This window comes from Apteryx rowi, unplaced genomic scaffold (assembly GCF_003343035.1).
Source record: "Apteryx rowi isolate R43461 unplaced genomic scaffold, aptRow1 scaffold_603, whole genome shotgun sequence".
NCBI classification, from domain to species: Eukaryota; Metazoa; Chordata; class Aves; order Apterygiformes; family Apterygidae; genus Apteryx; species Apteryx rowi.
The window spans coordinates 307,873-333,147 of record NW_020450876.1 but is presented as its reverse complement, the minus strand read 5'-3'; the positions used below and the strand labels follow the sequence as shown (position 1 = coordinate 333,147).

The 25,275-nt window shown below is 36.8% G+C and overlaps 1 protein-coding gene across 10 annotated transcripts in view; it reads left to right on the top strand.

Annotated features, from left to right (window-relative positions):
- Window positions 1–25,275, top strand: part of RHOBTB3 (Rho related BTB domain containing 3) — a 67,038-nt gene that overhangs the window by 24,490 nt on the left and 17,273 nt on the right. For 9 of the 10 annotated variants that reach the window (XM_026083483.1, XM_026083480.1, XM_026083487.1 and 6 more), the window contains 6 exons: window positions 7,561–7,786; window positions 15,949–16,141; window positions 18,583–18,734; window positions 20,458–20,569; window positions 21,360–21,722; window positions 25,137–25,249. In XM_026083483.1, coding sequence (XP_025939268.1) covers window positions 7,561–7,786; window positions 15,949–16,141; window positions 18,583–18,734; window positions 20,458–20,569; window positions 21,360–21,722; window positions 25,137–25,249 — 1,159 coding nt within the window. Of the gene's footprint in view, window positions 1–108; window positions 166–7,560; window positions 7,787–15,948; window positions 16,142–18,582; window positions 18,735–20,457; window positions 20,570–21,359; window positions 21,723–25,136; window positions 25,250–25,275 lie in introns of those variants that run through there. The other variant, XM_026083488.1, reaches the window with a different exon arrangement.

The window sequence follows — 25,275 nt, the reverse complement described above, 5'->3', positions numbered from 1 at the left end:
GGGCCGGCCGTTGGGACCGTTACGCCCCGCCCCGGCGGGGTGGGAGGGGCGGAGCACGTGCGGCCGCCGTGAGGCCTCGCCCGGCAGCGGGCGGCGGAGCGCGGCGAGGCGGTGTGGATGTTGGCCCGTCGTGCCTGCGTCTTCGGGGATGTTCGCTGCCTGCAGGTAACTGGAGGGCGTCGGGCTCCCGAGAGGCTCCGCTTGGGCGGGGAGGGGTGAGAGGTGGCGGAGGCCGGCGCTGCTCGCGGAGCATTTCCTCCTTGGTGGCTGTCGCCTTTGCGTCGCCCGGGTGCGGGCCGCTGCTCCGGGCTGCTCGTTCCTCCACGGCTGCCGGCGGCCGGTGACGGGAGGCCTCCCTCGCTGACGGGGTCCGCAGCGGAGCTCTGCTGCGTGCTGCGCTGGGGCCCGGGGAGCGCTGCAAGCCGCGGCACCGAGCTCATGCCCCGCGGGCCTCCCGGCGCTCCCAGTCCTTCGCCAGCAGAGCGCTGTCTGGTTTGAACTGGTTTTCTAAAACCTATTTTTCCTCGGTTGTGCTTGTTTCTGTTTCTAAAACAGCTATAAATAAGTATAAACCTACCTTTTTAATACTTTGACCTACGTGGTAATACAATTAATAAATTTTGCTACAAGTATGCCAATTTTAAAGTGCATCTGTACATCAGTCTTTACAGTTGTGCATTCTTATCAGTGTGAATGGGTGTGTCTTCTTACACAGCATTTAATAGTGCTTTGGCCCTTCATCTCTGTATTTTAAAACATTGCTGCAAGTTGGAGGCATGCATGCACCAGATGATGCTTATGGTCTGGAAACTTGTGCCTTTTACTGCTGAAGTGACAACTTGGAGGGCAGCTGTTATACTGAGCTTTTTCAGTAACAGAGCTGGCTTCTAGTCCATTAATTATCCATGCCATTTTTTAGGTTTTCACAGATCTGTAGCTGCTTTCACAATTCTGTTCTGCTGTAACCTGAATCATGTTTATGTTAAAATATACATTCTTTTTTATTTCTTCTTCTCCTCCATCAGATCATTTCCAGTTCCCTTCATACCTTTGATTTAATATTGTGTTACTATTGCATTACTTAATCTGATATTGATATTAGACCAAATAGATTAAGTAGATGTTAATAAGTCACTAGGACTGGAGAGCATTTGCCAGTGTTCTTCAGAAACTCAGATAAGAAACCGGAGAACTGCAGGCTAAGATCTGTAATGTATCATTACAAATTGTCACTGTGCCAGAAGCTTGCAGGTTGCCAGTGTCACCCCTATGTACAAAAACTGCTTTAGAGGAGATCTGGGGAAACTTCAAAGCAGTGAGACTGGGTATCATTTCTGATAAGATGGTAAAGTCTATAATAAAGAAGACGTGGATAAGCACAATCCTGCTGGGAAGGAGTCAATGTGACTTCTGTAAAGGGAAGGCCTGCCTCACTAACCTTCTGGAATCTGGAGGAAGGGCAGTATGTGAATAAAGGGGATTCTGTGAATATAATAATCCACTTGCATTTCCAGAAAGCATTTGACAAGCTTTCTGTAAAGCTTATTAAGCTTTGTAAAGAAACTAAGTTGCCACAAGATTGGGCAAGAGGTTGGTTTTTGAACTGAAAGCTGGTTCAAGGCTAGAAAGTGAAGGATAGGGCTTAATGGTCACACTTCAGAAGGGAGACAATTCATAGAATAATTCAGTTTGGAAGGGACCTCTGGAAGTCATCTAGTCCAACYCCCTGTTCAGACCAGGTTCAGATCTCTTAGGGACTTGTCCGATCACATCTTGAATGCCTTCAAGGATGGAGATTCTACAGTCATACTACAAATGTCCTGGGATTTGTATTGGTTTTGTTTAATGTCTTCATTAGTGACTTGAGGAAAGTAGTGAACAATGAAAACTCCAAGTCTGCAGATGACGCTAAGTTTTTTTTTCAGGTAGTCAGGTGCTGATGCTGAGAAACTCCAGAAGGACCTCACAGTACTGAAAGAGTGATAAATGATCTTTGGTAGATAAATAAGATATAAAATGATCAAGAGCATGGAGCAGCAGCCTTACTGAGAGAACCTAAAAACTGTAGGGCTCTTCAGTTTTGGGAGCCAAAGGCTGTGGGGGTTATGATTGAGGTTTACAAAACTGTGAAAGTGGTAGTTGATGTAAAGGTGGAGCTGTTATTCACCACGTCTTGCAATCCTAGATTTAGAAGCCACTTGATGAAACTGGTAGGAGATGGTTTATAACAGACAGGTATTCTTTTTACCCAGTGAGTGGTAAACTTGCTGACCTTGCTTCCCTAGGAGGTTCTGGGGGCAGGCAATACCAGCATGCTGGAAAAGGGATTAAACAAGTTTACGGACAACAGGTCTGTAAACAAATACTTATGTGGCTATGCAGGGGTGCACCCTCTAACTTCCATAATGCAATAGCTGTGGATGCTGGAGGAGTGTGAGGGGAATGGACTTCAGACAGCAGCCTAGCTCTCAGGCCTTCCCTCAACAGCCTCTCCTGTAGCTGCTCTTGGATATGATGCTGCTTAGATGGAACAGTAGCTTGACTCAACAGGGCATTTTTTATGTCTTGTATTTTATTCCATTCAAATGTAACTACTCAAATGGCTGAGTTGGCATACTGAGACTATGGTTATCTGTGTTACCATTAATACTGGATCTGTGCACTCCGGATTACCCAGGACTGCTAAATTGTTGTACATGACTGTGTTTTATGTCCAATCAGCTTGTACAGCTGATACAAAGTTAACCCACCAATATTTTTAAATGACTTTGAACCAACAGAATGAGTTCATACTGGATCAATACAATGCATCATTTGTGGTGATGGTTTTGATACAGTATAGTCAGATCAGGGTTTACTGAATTGTTGCACTACAACCCTGAGGGTTGGAGGGACACTATGCTCTGGCAGGGAGTGGTTGTGCAATCTCTTGAATACACTCTGCCACTTAAGTATTTATGTGGAACTGTGCTTTCAAGTCAGATTAACCCTACAAAGTTTTCCTGGCATGGCTGTACTGTACTGAAAAATATTAGTAACCCTTACCAGTATGCCATCATTTATTCCCACTGTGCTTTTGTTGGCTTGAATTTGACAAATAACAACAGCAACAGAAAAGCTCCTTTTGTTGGTTTATACTTTATCTATGTGAGACATCTTGGCTGTTAGAACCTATAGCAACAATCTCTGTAGTATAGACAAACACCAATAAAATCAAGCCTAAGAAAGATWGTATTTTGTGTCATTAGGAGAAAACAACTCTATTCACCAATAATATTACTGTTATTTGAAGTGATCTTCTGTCTTCTTTTAAAAACAACTTGAAAATTTACCTGTCCTAGAACAATACACTTAATTTCTTGTGTACCCAGTGCCGTTAATAAAGTCAGCAGAAGCTCTGCTCCATCAATCAACAGAATTAGAATCAACAAATCAACACAGAATCAACGAATCAATGTACAGAATCAATGAATGGGTAGGACTGCCGACAACTTTGAATTCAAGAGCATTGAATTGCCTCACGTTTGTGAAAATAAGGGACAGTTAGTCATATTTGAATCAGTGCAAGTAAGACTACAGCTTCCATGATGAGGAGATCTTTTTCGCTGACTTGGCTGCAGTTCTCTCCTTGCCATAGAAAATGGCATTACCCTTTTGTCAGCAAAGACTAGATATTTCTTTTCATTGTTTTGGCTGAGATAGTCACTGGAAATCTTCATGAGAAATAATTTGAAACAATGTAATAATATTCTAGTATTAAAATGCATGAGACCAAATATGTCGTTGTTTTCTGAATCCTGTCAAAGACTGTCTCTGTTTTCTGTAATTTTGTCTTTGTATGTCAGCAGTAGTGGCAAATAGCTGCTGGATGAAGTGTTTGCTGATCCTAGGATACTCAGCCTCCAGATTGCGAAATAGGAAACAGTCAAGCAGTCTTTTACAATTCTGTTCTTTTAGTTAAACAATCTTTTATTGCTTTCACTTGCAGTGCCCACATAACTGCATCTGAGGTAGAGGTGCCAAGCAGCTTCTCAGTTCATGATGTTTATTGCAATGGAACAGTTAACTTCCTTTTTCTTTTGAAATGCATTATATAACCACTCAGCAATGCAGAGGAAAAAATGGGGCTATGGACCTACTTACATAGAAGAACAGGCAGTATTTTCATCCTATTTTCATACTTAAATGTTATTTTATGTTTTCTGGTTGTTAAAGTAGTTACATAACTATGTTAACATTGTACAGTATTTTAATCTAGAAGCTTTAAGTGGTGTGTATCAGGTGAGATGAATCCCACATCCACTGTGTGCAGAATACACTGCCTGCAGAATTAGTGCTTCTGGCAGTTCTGATTAGTTCCCCAGATGGTTCAAGGAAGGACTGAGAGGAAAATAAGTTTTCTCTGTGACTCTCCAGCTCTATCAGTACCCCAGGCCTTCTCACTCTTTGGGTGGGACTCGGTCTAGAACAAGTGGCTATGCCATTTGGAATTTGTATCAGTTGAGTCACTTTCCCTAGGTCTGCCTTATTTACCAATTCGGTTCCCTTCCTGGTGTTGCAACTGAATATGTGTGTGTGTGTGTGTGTATGTATGTATCTATGTATCTATCTATCTCAGTTGGGGAATCAGAGCTGATTGTGATGGCAGTGTTTAGAACACTGATAAATCAGACTAGTTTTAAATTTTAAAACAAAACTTTGCTAGACTGGCATTCATTAACAATATACTCTTTGCTAATAGTTAGTTCTTGCACATTATTCGTCATTATCACTATTACTATGTTTTAGTTCTTGCACACTATCAATCATTATTACTACAAAGCAGTCAGCCACTCATGTTTATATCCTAAATTAGCTGTGAGTATGAAATACCACAGAGCTGATGATGCAAAGTTAGCACTGGTTGCTCCAGGCTTGGTCTTAGTTGTGGAGGTAGCCAGCCTTGAGAGCTCTTCGACAACAGGAGCTGGCACCGAAGTAGGTGACTTCTTTCTCCCCACCCACCCCTTCCCCAATTTAGGATTTTATCTGTTTATAAGACAGATGAATTTCTAGACAATTCCCAGCCCTTGGCCTCTACCCTGTAGCCTAAGTACTGAAAGATGTGTTGGAGGTTAGTTTCCCAGGCCTCTGCAGGTGTCTTAGCCTGTTGCTCAGCTGCTTCCCCACCTCACCGCCTCCGCCCCCCACTTGCTTAGCTGATTTTTCCTTTCTTAAAGCAAGAGCAACTTTTCCCAAGCTCTCAAGGTTGTGCTTTTTCAATGACCAGTAATTGACCATAAGTGGGCTGTTTATGGCTCTGGGATTTCTGCTTTCAACCTGTGCCCATATTTATCATGCTTTTGCTGTTATCACCTACTTAAATTATATAGCGGAAGACATTATCAAACTCCAGTTCCCGCAGCAACTTCTCCTAAGATGTTGATAACAAGCCAAACAGGACAGGACTGGGACCTTGCACAGTTAGCATAAGGCTTGTGACCTGTTTTTGCTGGACTACTGAGTATGGAAATGTGTATACAGTTATATTAAATTAGTGTGCTTATGTCGGGACTCAAAACAAGTAAAACCTGTTTAGTGTGCCTCTGCCTTTATGGGTGCAACAGATTTCTGCTTTAGCTAAAATAGGTTATGTTCACTAGTGTTTTAAAGAACTCTCCTCTCAGAGAATGTTCCCTCATTTTTGAAGTTTAGACTATTATAAGCCCCAGTTCCTCTGCTCAAACTTAACGTTTCCAAGGACTATATTTATTCCTCTTTAAAGAGGAATTAATGGACGCGATTGAAGGAGTATGTTGGCTCTAATGTAGTAAACATATATACAGTGTTTGGACACTACTGAAGAATTTAAATGTGGAAGGCAATGCATCACAGTCTGAGGATCATCTGAGGAAAAAGCAGGGGCTTCCTTTGATTGCCTATTCTTGTTTGAATCACCTAAGAAAGAAGGATTCAAGCTTTTTTTGGATATCCCCCCCCCCCAAAAAAAAAAAAATCCCCCCCATCTGTCTTTTAGTTTTCTAAGGAAAGCTGGATTGAAAAGTGGTAGAATCTGAAATGTGGTAAAACAAAGGAAAGGGAAATGACTGTTAGTAAATGTTTTGTTTGGTTTGTTTTACAGTAAGTCCTATAGTATTTACAATAAAAAAGTAAAAAAATACTATTTGACTTCATTGGCATACATCAGATATTAATGCTTATGATTTTTAAAAATAATCCAGCTAATGAATACCACATTGTTATAAAACTTCAGCAGTAATATCAGTTGATAGTTTCCCACATGTAGCTTGTCGTCTTACTAATAGTGGAATAGTACCTTTCTAAGAGTATGGATTGTTGCAAGGCAAAGGTCAGTCTGTTAATTATTCTGTTGATTGTCTTTTCAAGACCCGTGTTAAGTGAATTCACACAATTTAGTACCTTTACCTGTGGGATTAACAGCAGAATGTATTTGCATAATAGGGAGAGTGTTCTTTTATCACATAATATACCCAAAGTATTTTGACTCTATTTTTAATTCTAATGTGTATAGTGATAGCTGATGGAGAAGATACAATTTAGACTGAATTTGGCCACAGATAAAATTGTATTTGTATTTCTTTTATTATAATTTAAAATTGTCCCTTTCAAAACAGTGTTTCAAAAAGCAATATAACACTGAAAAAAGCACATGGGTATTTAAAAACGTATCAACCTAATATTGAAAAATTTAAATATTATTAAACAAAACAAAGGTTGAATTACTTTAAGAGGATTCATTACCTCACATTGTTCTCTTCTTTAACTGAGACTGTCCTTTACTGCTTTTCTCTCATTTGGTATGTTTCAGCACATTGCTAATGCAGATTAGCTGGCAGCGATTTTCTGTATTTATGTTTGGGGTTTTTTTGCACAGCAGCAGTAGAAGCGTACCATGTAAATACCGACAGTGCTGTCAGATGCTGCTTTGCTGAAGTGCCTTTGTCTCTTCTTGCTGACCTGGCTGCATTATGTTGGTTCTGCAGAAACATCGAATCTCCCTCCCCATTGCGTGTATTATGCTATTAGACTGAGTTTACTGACGTCAGGATGCAATGGCTGTAACTGAGCTGCCTGCTGCTCAGTTTACATGCTGAATTCACCTACAGTAGCAGCAGATTAGCACAGTAGCAAACATCTGTGCTGTTGCTACTGTCACATGCAGTTGCATTCGTTGACTTGTGGGGGCTGAAGCATTGAGCAAGAAATTAGAACACATTGCAAATACAAGAGGATATGCGACAGGAATTCTGGAAGTTACATCAGTGAGACTGAATATGGAAGCGGACAAATAAAAAGCCAAGCAAGCTGGGGATTTATAATGCAGGCAGCATTTCCAGGTTTCTTTTACACTTTGCTCTCACCGTGCTATTGGATTTGAGATCATGTATGTGTTTTGCTGTTGATTGTTGGGGGTGTTAAAATCTAATGAAAGAAGAGGATTCAGAAGGATTAATGTGTTTTGATTTAAAGAGTTTTTTTTTCTTATCCCTTTTGTTGATCTTTGTTAACACAGCTATGTCTTTATTACTCTTATTTTAGGTCTGTTAATATTGTAGCCTTTGGAAATGAAAGAGATGGATTTTCTGAAGACAATCAGCAGTCAAGTCTGATCTGGAGCTATCTAGGGAGAAGTGCTCTTATATCAGAGACCGAAAGCAGTCTGTTGCTGAATTCTGCCAATCACATTAGAAATCCGTTTTTTACTGAATATCAAGCCTRTGTGTTTGGAAATGTCAGATTGGTGGTACATGACTGTCCTCTTTGGGTAAGAGATTGGTCTGAAACTTATTAACTRGACTTGACAGTGTAGGCTTTCTTAATCAAATGAAAAAATATTTTTATTTCGAATGATTTTCATTATGCTGGGATTTTACTCATATTTTACTCGTAAAAAATAATAAAAGCATATAAAATGTAAGTAAGGCAAATACCAAAAATTCTCTGGGGATTACGACAGAATGTTCCTCATTAATGAGCCAGTATATTTCATATGTATGGTGATGAGATTTTCAGTTTGTTGTTTAGTGAAAACTTTATTGAAAATAATCCAGAGGTAAACAAGAATCTCTTTGCGAAACTTGAATATAAGCACTCTCTCCAACTATTTACCTACAACAATAAAACAAAACACATACAATTTTTTTTCAAAAATGAAAAGGGAATCAGTTTTCCAACTTTGAGAAATGACAGATATTATAATTTAATCTGTTGCAAAATACAGTGTATGGAGTCATTTTATTTCTGTTATAATGAATAATCACATCTTAACTTACCTTCTGATTCAGGAAATAATGTTAAAATGATTTTGGCATGTTGTCAGCACTCTTATTAGTAAGTGAGGCAGCTTAAGTATGAGCGGAACGATGATTACATAAGAAATGACATTGATCATCTGAATGTGTTAAAACATATTTTAATAACTATTTAATTGCCTAATTTCATGCACTTTACTGAGTCCTCGAGGACTGTATCTTCTGAGCTAATTTAAGGACAGATTTGCATCTTGTTTCAGTTTGTGTTTTATCTAGATTAAATCCATATGGTTAAGGTGAGCTAGTCCTAGGCACAAATTTGGCAACTGTGTACGCTGATAGCTGTGCCTCAAGTGAGGCAAACTGCTCTTCATCCTCTACACGGTTTCTTTTAGCTCTCAGTGTGGAAAAGCAGAGGGATGCATACTTGCACTGTAAAGTCCATCAGTGCATAGGTAGGCCCTTTTATGAGATATATTGTAGTAAAGGGTGAGTTTACTTATTTTTCCTTTTTGATGCTGGGACTGCGTGTGTCTTTGTCAGCCCAGAATGCTGCTCAGCTTTTTGAGTCTGTAGCATCGGTCAAAAGCTCAAGTGTGTTGGATGAACTCTCCTGACTATAGCCCCATGTTTATGATATAGGGCATTTTACTATGCTCCGTAGGTTTCTTTGAAATASATGTATTAAGATCTTTCAGAAGTTCCCAAAATACTCATGCACTGATGGGGTGGAAAAATATAACAGGTCTGGAATGTGTGAGGGATCTGTAAAATAAAAGCAACACTATCAGGTTCACATTACTCTGTAAGCCTAGGATGACCAAACATGGCTTCCAAAGAGCAGTATTAGGAAGCAAGGCTTTTGGGACCTGTTTAAGTGTCCGTCTTTCTAGTGTTGTGATTGAGATAGCATCCTGCTTCTATAGTGATTGATATGGGCTGCTGAAAAATGGTTGTTCAAGATGACTACATTTTCTTAGTGAAGCAGTTTGATTTGGCAAGTTCAGCTGTTGATAATGTGTCAGTTTATGGTGCTGTTGGGAATGCTGATTCCTGATGCTGACTGCCCATAAGTAATGTCCGACAGATGTTATGGATAAATATTGGAGAATGGTATTTCCAACCTGCAATGGGGCTATCTGCACAGTTGCTCCATTCCCTCCCTTTAAGAACTGTAAATGTGTTAACTGTCTGTACAGTGTACTATCTTCTTTGGTATTGCTGGCCTTAAAGAATTAAGAGAATTCATGATTCCCAATGTGGAAAGTAATAATAATGTGCACACCATATTTTGAGAAGATCTCTTTCACAGTGACATTTAAAGAGTGCAGGAGAGAAATGTTGAGTTTAGGGAGCATGTTTATCATTTACAGAGATGACATGGAGTTTCAGAGATAGTGGTGGAGCATACTTTTCAAAATCTGAAGGCAAAATGCCACTGTTTCCAAAATCATTTTTATCTCAGTGTATTGAGCATTGAGTATGTCATTATGGCCTGCTGTGTCCTGAGCTACGTTTATAAAGCTCTGTGCTGGTATCTTCCATATGGAGTGGACAGATACACAGATGGACAGATTTCTTAGTGATTCACACATCTGGAAAACATTTTAACAAAAGATACTGACCTAGGCTGAGAGCAGCTATGAAGAATTGAGGAAACCTTATGTGCTATCATTATTGCTGCATATTGTGATTTTTAATAACTGATCAATTGTTAATGCATGCTCGATTTGAGATGTCATATAGCAAGCTGAACTAGTGTGTTCCACTTTTTGTTTTTGTAAACCTCAGTATGGGGGCTAGTAACTAATAAGGAATAATTTGCAAGATTAATTTTATGAATTGCTTTGTTAAGAGTTGATTTATTTAGCAAGATGTATCAGATTTGACAGCCTTGGAAGCTGAGGTGCCATTTCATTGGCTTGCATGTAGTTTGCAGCCTCGGTCACTTTACGCTGAATTTTGTTAAGCTTGTGCATATGTACAAGTAAAAACTGCAGAAGTAGCGCAGGGAAGTTCTGTAGCTAATGGCAAGTAAATCTTGGTCAACTTCAGAAAAAAATATAGCATGGAAGCTATAATTCATGTTTTGATTCTTTTAATTATGATGCTGAACACTGGGCAGCAGAATGAAAGCTTCGCTGTTAGTGATACTTCCCAGTTATGTTACCTCTCTTTTTCTCCTTTTTCTACGGCTCAGAGTAGTGCTGTATGGACATTAGGATGTCTCAGTCCTAGATTGGAGTCTACTGTCTTTTTTTACTTTTTTTTTCCCCTCTCTGTGAACCATCTTTTTCTTTCCCATGGAACAGTACCTCCAGAAATTTGTTGTTCCCCGCAAGTTCATAAAAACTGTCCAATTTCTAGAGAACCCACTGACGACATGTTCTGAGTAGTGCATATGTTACAACAGGAGAAGGTAGAACAGCTGGAGTTTGAAGAGTACCTTGTGCTTGGTTAGGCACTCTAGAGAGGCATGTTGTGGGAACCATGTTTACAAGGACCTTTTCTGGGTCGTTGCCAGTGCCTAGTCAGAGACTTGCACGGAGCTCCAGACCTCCATAGGACTGACTAGTGCTCAGATATATTAACTGCAGTTTTGAAAAGGTGTTCTATGAATCTTTTTAAAGAACTTCTCCCTTTCCACAATCTCTTTCCATGAGTCTTTTCAGGTTTTTCTGTCTGCTTTTTTTACTGCACCAGCCACAGTAGTTCCTTGAATCCTGTGAGTTTTCTTATAACTGTGATGCTATCCACAGTGTACTTTTTCTCTTCCCTCAGCAGGATCCTTATGTTCAGATTCCTGTCTAGGCTGGCTGGCCCTTTGGCCCCTTAACATATCTGAAGGCAAAAGAATCTGATCTTCTTTTATTTATTATTTTTAGAAATCCACTCATATTACTACTTCATTATAAAACTGCAGATTGCAGCTTTTCATTGTTGGTATGTTGGTATGTCATCCTTTCTCACTTTAAAGCTTGGCTGTCTGAAGTTGGCAGTTTACAATAATTGATCATATAATGTTATTTTCCCTACTGTTTTTTTTTTTTTTTGATAGCAGAGCAATGCTAGCCTTCATGGGTGTTTTTGATCAGCTGAGCCATTAAAGATACAAATGTTTTGGAAAGCCTTGAGTAACAAACAAATGTGGTTTTTCAGAGTTGTGGTATGAATTGCCTTGATTTATGAAGAAGATACTTACATGCTGCATGCTACTTAACTAAATTTGTTGAGGGATCTAATAAGTTACAGGGAGTGCACCTACAAAATTTGTCTTGCCAGCTAGTGGAAGTGACTGATTAGAAATTCAGTTGCCTGACGAACTTGCAGAGATCACCTTCAAAGAACAGGGAAAGCTCATAGAAGCTGATGTAGAAAGTGTTGTTTGAAGGTTTGTTTGTTTATCTGTTTGTTTGCCAAATCCTGCAATACAAGAACTAGGGGACACTAAGTAAAACTAGTGGATGATCAGTTTAAAACAGGTAAAAGAAAATATTTCTTTATACAGCAGGTAGTTAACTTCTGGAGCTTGTTGCCACAGGAGTTTGAGAAGTCAGATGGCAGTCTCAAAGTTGATGAATTAATGGAGAATGAGACCATAAATGGTTTCTGGACAGCTTTCTAGCTTTTCAGCAGGTTGTCTACATGTTCTAGACAACTTTCTGATATTCCTAATAACAGCAGTTTTGGATCCTGTGGAAGTACAAGGGGAATGGAATTGAGAGTGTGGCCAGGCTCCTATGTTCTCTCTAGAGAGCATCTGCTATTGCTACTGTTGCAAATGAAGTACTGAGTTAGAGGAACCGTTAGGGCATTTCTCACATTCCTACGAACAGCTTTTAGAAGGAGTATGGGTATTGCAAGAGCAGAACGGATTTCATTGCGATTCCAAAAAGGCATTCATGAATTACTTTTAACAATAGAAGTATTGTCCTTTGGAGGAGTTGCATGATTTTGTAGGGAAATCACATCTCCATTGCCTGTCAAGGCTTTTTAAACTTCAGTCCTTGACAAGTACGATTTGCTGATGGCAACAACATGTGCTGAGACATGTATGTATCTAAGACATGTAAGAAAAGAACAAAGCTTTTTTTTTTTTTCTAGTAAGTCTTGAGAGGAAGCAACAGGATTATAATTAAAATTAATAAGGTTGGAGGACCCTTATGGTTGGACCCTTAGTTGTGCCATTAGATTTTTCTTTTGTCACTGGTTTTGTCAATGGCTATCTTGGGAAGTGACTTGTGCCAAGAGCAGGAAGTGATGAGAAGTAGCTGCTAGATAAGTTTCATAGATGGTGTCTGGAATCTGAATTGTTATTTATCATCCAAAGAAATCCCTTCCACTATTTTTGCATGAAAACTGCCTTAACGGTGATAAGCAAGGCATGCTTAACTTGGCTGAGGCTCCAGATGTTCCATCTCCATGACGTGTTGTGCAAGTTCGTTGTCAGACACGTTTTCAGAGACTTTTCCCAGTACATGAGCAGTAATCTAAACAAGCTACTGCAGATTTGCTGCAAGATGAAAATAATCACAGTAAGACCTCTGGGAACATATCTTTCTCCTTTATGTCTGTAAATGTAACATCCATTTTCAAGATTGGGGTTTTGGGGGTGCTAAGTTTAATATGTGAGAGCATAGGGAAACTGCATAACCATAACAGAAAACAGAGGTGTTGTGAGACTTTGGCTTGTTGAGTTCTGCCTATTGCTGTAGCTGCTTGATATTATCAGGGTTGGCTCTTATTTTAGGAATGGGGGCAGGGTGGGGAGGTGAGGCTGGAATTGTACTAGACGACTGTTCTCCTGGGAGAGCCAAGAGTGAGGCTGGTGTCAGAATGGGGCCTGTACCTCAACAGGTGTTAGAAAACCGGAGTTCTGTCCTGTGCTGAAGATAGGGTTAGTGCCAGGGGCTAGGATTAGGGATCTGAGGGCCTGCCAATCTGTACCAGAATACCAGAATACTGCTCCAGCCRGAGAGGTAGCTTGACGACTTGTGTCAGGATAGAGCCACATCTTGGTACACATTGGTATCTGGGAGTCCTGTCCTCTGCTACAGGTTAGGACTAGGGTTATGGTTGGTTCTTCCCTTGCACATAGTTGAGTTCATACTCACTAAAAACTTAGAAATCTTGCCAGGATCTTTCTTTGTTTTTCTGTCTTATGACATGAAAATATATCATAGTATGGAGGTCTAATTCAGTGTAAAAATTGCATGTTACATTCTTTAAGAAATTTCCATATTTTTTTTTTTATTAGTAGTGCTCAAACTTGTTACAGAGTTCTTGTATATTTGTGCACCTGTGCTTTAGTCTTCAGTGGGGATTTTGCTGATTTTCCCCAAGCTCATACAGATGGATATGTACAAACTTGGGCTGAACTTGAAAGCAGGCATGTAGGAGAAAACTACAAAGAAGCAGCTGCTTATTCTGTCTTCCAACATATCACAACTAAATATTCTTCTCTTATTCATGTTATTGTGATTATGAATAGCGTGTATTTTTTTTTTTGGGTTGTATCGTATTGTTCCCTTAAGCCTTTAGTTGTATTAAACGTACACCAGTCTACTACAAAATTTTCTGTTGAGAACTTCACTAGCTAAAGTATTAGAGCTGCCCCTAGATATTCTTAATTCTTTCCTGACAATATGATCAGGTTCTGTGAAAGCTTATCTAGTTGGCTGTCTCAAGGTAGTGTAGCTGGTAATCTTACTACTACTGATGCTAAACTTGTGTTTATGTATTATTTTTATCAACTTACTAAGAAGCAAGTATGTTTTTCTGGCTATTAAACCGGACCTTTTTGTTTGGTTGAGCAAGAATTCTTTGATTGTTAGGAGTTTAAAGAGGTTCTGCTGGTTCCTGGGAGCAGCCCATGAGAAAAATTCATGGATTAAATGCCAAGCATGAGGTTATAGAATACTATGCAATTTCTAGTGACAGTAGCTATCCAGTTTCCATAAAATAGGAGGCAGACAGAAGCTGAAACACATAGGTMCAAGTATGAGCCTTCTGATGAAACCATACTGCAAAACAGTTGTGTAGAGAAGTGAATCAAGACTGAAGCTGATATATAGCTGGATTAACATAGTCTAAATGATGCTTTTAAATGCTGATGGAGATTTTCCTAAGCCTGGGTTTATAATAGTTTCTAATTGAGTTGATTGAAAAAACAAATACCAAGAACATTGCTCTTAAAGCTCATGTCAACATGGTGAATAGCTTCAGAATAGCTATTCTTATTAACTTGTTAATTAAATCTCTCTGATTCTCTTATTCCAGAACAAGAACATCTACTAAAGTAAATCATAGGAATACCTATTCTSCTTTAAGATTATTTCCTGATTTAAGTCTATGTAGAGACAAGGCCTAAATTGGGTACAAAGTGCACTGACAGTCTAGACAAATATTTGCCCATTGGCATACTTCTGTCAAGTTAGTGTTCTCTTACATTTAAGAGTACTGCAGCTAATTCACCACAGATTTGAAACAGTGGTTATTTTGAAGTGATGAAAAATATCTACTCTACTGAAAATGAAAGCCACTTCACTTGCTGATAGTAATGATCTTTTTATATATATTATATATATATATATTTCTTCTTCCCATCTTTAATGCTCTTATTTTTGTGATCTGTTCTTCACAAATCACATTGATCTCCCTCCCCCACTTCACCATTGAACTTTGAGTTCTGTCCTTTTGTCACTTCTTCTATGCCCATTTATTTCTCTATTTTCCATGTTTTGTTTATGTCATTGCTTGTTTCCAGTGTCTTCTCAACATCCCAGGTTCTTTTAGTTTCCCCTCATGCTCTATAGGTCTGTTTTGAGATGGATTTGAGTTCATTTTCAGTTCCCTGGATCAGTTCTAGATTTCTGTCAGAGTTTGCAATTGAGTTTATTTGCAGAACCATGGCTTTCTTGGTATTTATGATCTACCTTCAGATAAAACAGAAATTGTGAAATTACAGTTCTCATGCAAATTACAAATATACAAGTAATAACTATATGTTACATGTAGATGGAACACAGCTGTATATTAATTGAATACAAAATAATTTTGGAGTATAAATCTTAGTTACAGAGCAGATCAGTGCCAAGTGAGTAGGAAGCCAAAAAAAGAAAGCTTAGTTAAGTGATTAAAGTCCTAATGCTGAAGACATTAACAGTTGTTATTACATGGAAACTTTTGTGAAGCAGATAAAAATTACACCTGACTGATAGAATTTTCATTTAAAGATTCCTAAGTACATAGCAGAGTTCTGTGTAACTCTCTTCCTAAAATATTACAATAAATAGTGGTTTTATATGAATTGCTGCAAACCTCTGCTCCTGAAGTTGCTTTTGTTTTCTTAATAAAAACATTTGAAAGTTAAGTGATTGAAACAGTAAAGTTTTTTCCCACACAAAGTATATTCCTAGATAAATACTATTTCTTCTCCTCAACCTCTGAATTTTTAAGAAGCAATTTATTTATTTATTGTACTGTGTAACTTGTTTTCCAAACAAGAAAATTATAAAGCACAAATTCTGCTCTTTTCTGTGTTGCCTCTCTTCAAATAAGAGATTGAACTGTCCGTTGAAGATGCTTCTGTGAGTTTTTGTGTTAAAGAATATCGAATAGTTGGTGTTTTCATTTATAAACAAGAGGATTCTTGATCAGTATTTTTTCTGTTTAGGATATATTTGACAGTGACTGGTATACTTCTCGCAGTCTCATTGGAGGAGCTGATGTTATTGTGATTAAATACTCTGTCAATGACAAGACTTCATTTCAAGAGTTAAAAGACAGTTATGTCCCAATGATAAAAAAAGCATTAAACCACTGTTCAGTTCCTGTAATAATTTCTGCTATTGGTGCAAGAAAAAATGGTATGTATTCAACCTCATGTAGTAAACAGTAAAAATATCATTTGGAAGTTAGTTATGTAGTGAATTTCAGTAGAAGCTGATTATTTTTCCAGGATGCTAACAGAAATAAATATTAGTATGCCTCTTCCACAGTCTGTTAGAACAACAATAATGTGTTAATGTATTATGGTTCTGGAGATTGGTATATTGATGAGAACAATATGCTTAATTAACACTGGCGATGAAAGGCCTTCTGCTTTGACCTCTGCAATGACTCCTCTTGTTGAGTCATACACTAGGATTAATTCTAGTGCTTTAAATTTACAGACACAAGTTTGAGTGTATGAGATGAACTCTATAGTTTTGAGTTGTCTCTAGTTGTTATCTCTAGTATAAGATATCTCTAGTGAATGAGATTAAAATGAGGTCCATTAGCTCAGAGCTACTGGAGAGGAGGGTAAATTCTCTAGAATGTGGTCAGAAGAATGAAATCACCTACCCTATGGATGGATGTTATGCTAACATAACCACAAAGCACAGTGTGCTGCCATATTAACACAGTTAAACTGTCATAGTAGAGTAGCTATGGTATAGCTGTGTGTTAACACAATGTTTTGTCCAGGCTAGTTAGTAGGTCTGGTGTGAGAACAATGAAAATTACTTTAGACTGATTATATACTTAGCACAAAGGATTTTTTTGCTTTTTGGCTTTTTAATTTTTTTTTAAATAAATATGAACATCATAGTCACACAACTATAGATAGTGATTCTTAGAACTGAAAGACTGAGTGGGCTTCAAAGTGGCCCACAATTGACTGGCATAATTCCAATGAAAACATGTTTGTGGTTTGGATAGATATTAGTACCTTTGGTCTGTTTACATCAAGGAAATAAACTTAAAAAAAAATACCAAATACTGATAGAACAAACACACAAACTTTATTCTGTATTTTGAAGCGTTTTATATTGTGCTTTTGTTGATTTTCAAGCAAGTCTATTTAGTCATGGGGTCCGATTTTTTTTTTTTTTTTTTTTTAGTTTTGCTTCTAAAACAAAATGATGAATGTCAGACTTGTACATGTGAGTTGTCTTTTACTTTTAACGCTTGGCTAAAACAGGTGTTTCCAAGCATCCCTCCTGATATGAATAAGGGACAGGATTTATGAGTGTAGGTATAGATATTTATTTTGTAACATGCAAATAAATTTTAAGGTATATGAAATTTATCCTCTCTGGACATAATGTTCCATTTTAACAGGGTTTACTTATATATTTCTTTGGCCAGTGACCCAGAAAGAACTGTTAAAGAAATCTCTGAATTAATTTTTTTTTCTTTTGTAATTCACTGATAATGATAAAATGTAACTGCTCTGACTTATGCAAGGATAATAAATATGCCATTCTCATGGAATTGACATAATGAAGTCAAGATTTGCTTAATTAATGCTTTCTTTTCCCCAGCTCCTTTTCTTTCTTGCACGTTTTCATTTTCTTTTGAGCATATTATACCACCAATCTGACTGACTCTACTACTGGCATTTTTCTTTTCCATTTTTTGTTTTTTTTGTCTTCCTTCTCAATAATCTCACTGTGAGAGAAGTCAGTATTCTCTGATCATAGTTTTGCTTTGTGATCTATTTGAGTAGACTGCTAGGCACACACAAAGCCCTTTTCTTTGAAGAGGTATGTGTGAGCACAGCAGTTTGCTCATACAAACTATTAGGATGTTATTCCTTCATAGTAGCGAATGGTGCTGCCAAAAAAAATAGCTATGTTTATACATGTTATACATAGATCAGAATACAGGAATGTAATGTTAAACATGCATGCCATATTTCAAAGCATGTTCATAGCTGTCAAATTCTTACCAACATCAAGCAAAATTGTGTCAATGTGGCTCACATTTAGATTTTTTTCAGTTAACTGGGAATAATCTTCAAAAATATATGTTCTAGGATAAAAATTTATGTATAAAATGGGTAACCAAATCTCATTCTGTAGTATATACGTGGCCAGGACTGTAGTGGCAATTTATCGCTTCCATTATTTTGTATGCTTCCTCCATTGACAGGTAATAATAAAATAATCTTAAGGATGTCATTAATGAATAATAGCACCTACAGGTCTAAAAATTAAAGACTAATATGAGACATATGAAAATAAGGATACTTAGAACCCACACCAAACCTGAATTCTAGAAGTCCTGCTTGACTTTTCTACTTTAACAAAATTTAATTTTAGCAATTGCTGATGTAATACAAACTGATTTTGTGTAGTAGTTATTATTTTGAACTGACTACAAAGAAGTTATTTTGCCATACTGATAGATTTCTTGCTATAAAACTATTATGTTTCTCTTTTCTTTTTTTGTTATTTTCTAAATAATACATCTTTACAATTATTTAGAAAGTATTTTGAATTATTTAATAAAAAAAATTTATGCAAGTCATTTATTTTCTCAGAAGTGCCATGTACCTGCCCACTGTGCACTTCAGACAGAAGGAGCTGTGTTACTACTTCTGAAGGAATTCAGCTTGCTAAAGAACTAGGAGCTACATATCTTGAATTGCATACTCTTAATGACTTCTATATACAAAAATATTTTGGAGGAGTGGTAAGTGAGAAATTGTAGTGTTATAACTACAGTATAGAGCAAATCTTTCTGATAATTAGTTAAAATCTTGACTTTAATTTATAACACTGTAGTGCAAATGGAAAGTACATAACTAATGTGATCACTTAAGAGAATAAGTAGAGGCATTCCATCATGCTTCCCACTGAGAGTGAATTCCCTCTGGTGTTAGCAGAATTAATAATACTAACGCTGCTCTAGTTTTAACTACCTTTTAAGAAATTTTAGGAAAGCGGTAGTACACAGGAAGAATTTTTTCCCTACTCCTGGCATTTCTTTTTGCTCAGGTAAGATGGTCAAAATTCAACTGCAAAAGGCCCTCAGCAACCTCATCAAACTTTGAAGATAACCCCTGCTTTCAGCAGGTAGTTTGACTAGGTGACCTTTGGAGGTCATTTCCAGTCTGAATTATTCTATAATTTTCTTATATTTTTAGATTTTAGTTGCTCGATCTCTTACAGTTGTTCTACTTGTAAAGTGAGAACGTTAAAGCACGTGATTTTTTTAACATGTTCCTGTGGTTGCTGGAGTCGCACTCATTAAGCAGTTTAGAACCCTGAGCAGAACGTGTAGTCACTTGCAGTAAAGTTGAACTAGGCAGGAACTGCAAAGCTTGTTAAAATGCATCATCTGTGATTAGCTCCTTCCCCCACCCCCACACTCCTGAAAACAGGGAAGTCTGCTGTGCAATTTCTGACTTTAGTCTCTTAAATACCTTCTGAATAAAATTACTTCTGATCTTTATACTACTACTTAATTTTCAATACTGTGAGATGTTATAAGTTCAGCATCATGTTGAACCTTACCTTTACTTTCCTGGTAGCATTTGGGTTTGAAGAAACAAATGTAGTTTTTTTGGCATAGTAATTTCACATGATCTTTACTGTTATTTTCCCTGGTGTATAAGTATAGTGTGTATTCCACGGAATTTGACAGTAACTTGAAATAGTTGGCACAAACACTTGGACAATCTTAATTCGATCCGTTTGCTTCCACTTAAGAGTAAGGAATCCACTCAACCTCTTGTCCAACCAGAAGATTTTTTTAGTTTTTAGAAAGTCCTCTATATACTATAGTAATACCTGATGTGATAAAAGTGTTTATCACATATGTTAACTAGAACTGAACTACCCTTTTTGTTCTCTTTGTTCTTGTAAAACAGATCATTTCACCTCAGGTACATTCTTATTATAGCGATTATGCTTGTCTTCTGCTTCCAGTGTAACATAACTTGCCCAAACACATCACATTTTAATGTTGCTTTTTTAGAAGATAGTTTAGCATTGTGTGGTAGTGTTGGTTATTTGCAAATTGAAGACCTTATGTGCTGTTTTGTTATTTCCATCACTTGCACCTGATCATTATTCATCAAGTCTTATTCTTCTCTGTAATTCTATAGCTAGCATCTACTAAGGTTGGTAAAGTGACTTTCTTTCTGGTCACGTACCTGTTATTTCTGCCAAGATTAAGTACAAGAGAATTAACCATCATCATTTGGAATTAGTAGTTTTTTAAATTATGCTAATTCCAACTGCATTTAGTACCTTCTAGTGATAAAAAAGTACTAGGACTCTGATGACCTAGATTACTGTTCATAATGGCAGTAGCTTCAGTTTTGCATATAATATCCACTCATTGTTCTTAGTTTGATGCAAGTTTATTCTTAAATAACTAGTAGTTTTTAAAAATGCACTTCATGTTTTAGCTGGAATATTTTATGATACAAAGTTTGAATCAGAAGTCATCTGAAAATCTGAAAAAAAGAAAAAAGACCCAGAAGTGCCATCGAGTTAAACCACCTCAGCTGGAACAACCAGGTGCTCACTAATATCTGATGTCTACTATATTGTTTGTTATATATATGGTGTTTTTTATGCAAGTGATGTTTTGTCATTATTATTGTGCTCAGTATTATCTATCATCAGCTGCTCTGGTTATCTTGCTGTAGTTGCATAATCCTTTAGTGATGCTTTAATTTCTTTTGGGAGACTTTTGTAGCAGTATGTAGCATCACAATGGATCTCTAATATATTTATACAAAAATCATAGCGGTTTTCTGGTCCATTTGATGAAATAATGCAAATGTATGATTTAATAAAAGCTTTATATAAGAGCTTTACAGATTAATTATGAAAAATCATTATATGATGCTTTATTATAATGTAATATTATGAAGTAACAGTTTTAATTTGCTGTAAATAAAACATGGGGGAGGTGTATGCTTTCCTGATTTGATTTCTGAGCATCTGATATGCACGTTCAGTGAAAGAATTATTGACAAGTATTTAGTTCTAAATATGCCGTTGCTTTTTCTCACTCTTGCTAGAAATTCACTCAGATCCTTTAGGCTTGGTAATCATTTCTTTTAAACATAAGTGCCTAAAGAGGTTTTGTAAAATGGTGGACATTTTTTACTAAATAGTTTAGTTCTACTAACTAGTTCCATTGTTAGAATATTTTACTAAACGTATTCAAACAATATATAAGACATTTTCTTATAAAATATTTTTTCAAAAATTGATCTTCATTTGATCAGATCTCTGGGAAAAATTCTACTATAATTAATACTTACTTAAAATTTACAGACCAACTCATTATCTTTTATAGAAAAAATGCCAATCTTAAGAGGTGAAGCCTCACATTATGACTCTGATTTACACAACTTGCTGTTCTGCTGCCAGTGTGTGGATGTGATATTTTACTCAGAAGACTTAAAGAAAGTAGTAGAAGCTCACAAGATCATTTTGTGCTCTGTAAGCCATGTCTTCATGTTACTTTTCAATGTGAAGAGTCCAGCTGATATTCATGATTCTGCTATCATATGGACTGCACAGAGTCTCTTTGCAGTGAACAATGAGGTGTTTCCAGTTCCTAGCAGTGGCTCATCATGCAACTCACCAGTAAGAGTCATAGTTAAAGACTCTGTCTTCTGTTCTTGTTTGTCAGACATTCTGCACTTCATTTATTCAGGTATCCTGTGAGAATGGTTCCAGCTAATTACTTCTTTTACAGCAAATGTATTGCTAAGGTGTATGTCTATTATCTTGAGAAATATACTTCTGTTAGGGTAAATTTTTTTTTGTGCTGTATTGCTACATCTATTTATCCCTTGTGATTATTAGAAACAATGCCTAACTGAAAGCTGTCCTTCACCTAAATTTCGTTAAAATACATGCTTTTTGCTTATTAGCTGTCATACCAAATGCAATGAACAGAAATTAAATGAAATATTTTATTTAACCAAATCCATAAGCTACATCAAAAACAGTTAAAAACTTTACCAACAAAATACAGCATTTGAGACAGACAGTTTCAGACCCGACTCTAAAATATTTAAAATGGTTGCATGTTCTAAATACACTGAAGAGAATGTTTAAGTAAATGTTTAAGTAATGTTTAAGTAAAACTGTTAAGTATTTTCTCTTCCTGATGCTGCACTACTGAAAAGAGGATAGCATTAACTGGCTTGAGTGCAGAGAACTAAGATATACTGCATATGTCTTGCTACCAATTAAATATGGGCAGTGACCTCACCTAACTAGAATTAATTCTAACTGTCCATTAAAACAGCACTAATATTTTTCTGCCTTTTAAAATGTTGCTTAGTAATCCTCAGGTGAAAGAGGAGTTTTTTCATAGAAGTACCTGATACTTTATGATATTTTCTAAGATATTTTGCAAGCTGTCAGTCCATGAGAAAATATATTTTATGTTTGTGGAAAGAATTAGCAGACTTCTTAATGGTGCAGTCTGATTTTAGTTATAATAAAAACTGAATAATTATACTGTTAGAGATGCATATCTAAGGAAGCTTAGTTAATTCCTGTAGAATGATACCTGGCTGACATATGAAAAGGATTTCTGCCTTAACCTTGTTTAAGGGTAACTGAGGTGGACATAGGCTTGTCAAGTCACAGGGGAGACTCTTTCTTCTTTCAGTTACAGTTTGTACCTTGAAAATCGCCCGGTTTGTACTTTCAAAACCAGTGTTGACCATGGAGAACAGATGCAGTGATTTGTCTGGTGTAAATGGATATAAATATAAACATGTTTATATATATAAAAACATATCTATAAACATATATAAATTTATTACATAACTAGGGGATTAAAATTGAACTTTTATTGGATGAAAGATAAGTGCAGTTTCTTCATCTACTGTAGTTTACAAATGGAGTTTGCTACCTGCTGTGTATTAATTTCACTTCTGTTCATGTCAACTGTCAACCAAACAGATGAGAAACTTTGTATATGGCATAGATTAAACTCTGGTCTGAGTCAGTTTGCCATCTGATGGGAATTGCCCTAAGTCATTGCACTATTAGGTACATTTGAGGCATAGATTGAGAACAGATCAGATCATGAGAGTGTCATTGCTTTGAGCCTTTTCCTGCCATCCCATTCTGTTTATGAGGTTATAAAGACCGACCATCCATTCTGTTTATGTAAGAGCTGATAGAGCTTAAGATGCCCTATGCTGTATCAGTTTCTGAACGCTGTTTCAGTCTTTTGTACCGTAGAGTGCCTTGAGAGCTATGCTAATTTATCCTTTGTCCAGAACTTTATTCTGTCTCTGAATCCCTCTTATTACAGACTTTTTTGGCCCTATGGATGAGAACTGAAAGATGCTTAAAAAAAAAAAAAACCCGTTGTGTKTCTGAGACTTATTGCAGCAAAGAGTATAAGCTTAAACTATGGTGTTTTGTAATCCGTTTCCTTGACTACTGTCATCTGAGTTGCAGTTAAAAAAATTTGGTAATAATGTATATTTTATGTGCTGTCAAGAAATTCATGACTGTTTGGGCTAGATTCTACTCCTATTCAAGTCAACTAGAAGCCTTCTCAGGCTATCAGAAGAAATGTGTTTTAAAGCTGGACAACACTTCTTGTTYTGTGGAAAAAAAACACTGAGAGAACTAAGAGATCACCATRATTATGACTCTGAAAACAAGAAAGAAATTCCATTGGAAATATTGTGCTCTTTTTAGTTACTGGTATTCAGTTGTGCTGTAAAATTTTCTGGTTCAGACACCTACCAAGTTATGTAAGCAGTAACACATGTTCTAAAGAACTCTGATAAACAGTGAGACATTCAGTATTTTTACTAAATGTCTAACTGCAATATGTAGTGATTGAGCAAGGAGGAATCACAGAAAATGATTCTGAAAGCAAGGGAGATGAGGATTGCCTTAATGTTCCATTCTGTAATAGGGCAATTTTTCTCTCATATTAATATGCCTTTAGGAGAGCATGATTGAACAGTTGATATGTTTCCTAACAATTACATAGGAGAAAAGCTGTGGATTCTTTTTTTTTTTTCTCTCTCTCTCTAAAAATGATTTCCAAGTTTTATATTGTTATATGATTATATTTATGGATACTTTACCATACTATTCTTAAATTTCACCAGAGAATATTTCAGGACAATAAAATTGTTTTATTGGCTTCTTTTTTTTCTCATATCGTCCATGATTTGAACAATGACTTTTTTTCTTCTCAGTCTATGCAGCCCTGCAAGAAACTTTTAAAAATGTCTGCAGTATTACCTTTGTGCATTTGGTAAATAATTGGGACATGAAATGCAGGTTTAACTTTCATGTAGAGTCAAAATGAGAGAAAGCTGCTTTGTAAAGGAGGATCCAATGGCAGTTTAAGTTAGCATGATGATCTGTGAATGATAGCTGAGATGCTAGCACATTTACATGTTTGACAGCAGTCATGAAACAGTAACTTCCAGTGCAAGAGCAGTGCAGCACCTTTTGGCTGCCTTGAACAGATTCAGCAGAGCTTATTTAATGGAGACTAAACTAATAGATTCTGGTAGAAACATCCTTCTTTCCAGGTTTTATCTCCAGTGTTTTATATCCAGTGTTTTGTTGAACAGCTGATCACAGATAGTCTACTAAAATGGAATTATTTATAATATTAAATATTGTAAATTATAATAATGTTATTTATTACCTGATATTATGCTCTCAAACAGTAGTTTTCCTTTAAATACTCTTGGTCTTCTTCTTAATGGCTTTGACTAATTTTAAGTGTTCATTTTTCTAAAGTAGTCCATGACAGCTAGATACATTTCTTCTCTCTTCTTCCTCAATTAAATTATCATGTCTGAATCCTCCTGACAGCACTGAAGGTCTAAATTCAGACATACTGTCAAGTACTTGGTAGAATCTTTGTAAAAGTCATCACCAATTTACTGCAAAAGTTTGTTCATGGCAGAATTGTATCTTTAACTTTCTGACCATAAAGATCCAGCTGGCAAAGTGCTAAAAATATAATTTCTGTAAGAACTGTTTGGCACTGATGTCATCTTTCTTCTGCCTGCTAAGTCTTGTGTCTATTCTATTTATAAATCAACTCTATTTGCTTTTGTGTCAGGTACTTTCCAGTGGGAACGGTTAGAAGAAGATATAAAAAAAAAGCTAAAGGATCCTGAAAAAATTGAACATGTGCTTGAGAAAGTTAAATGTATCCTGAGAATTCCAGGAAAGGTACATCTAACTCTTCTGTGGTAACT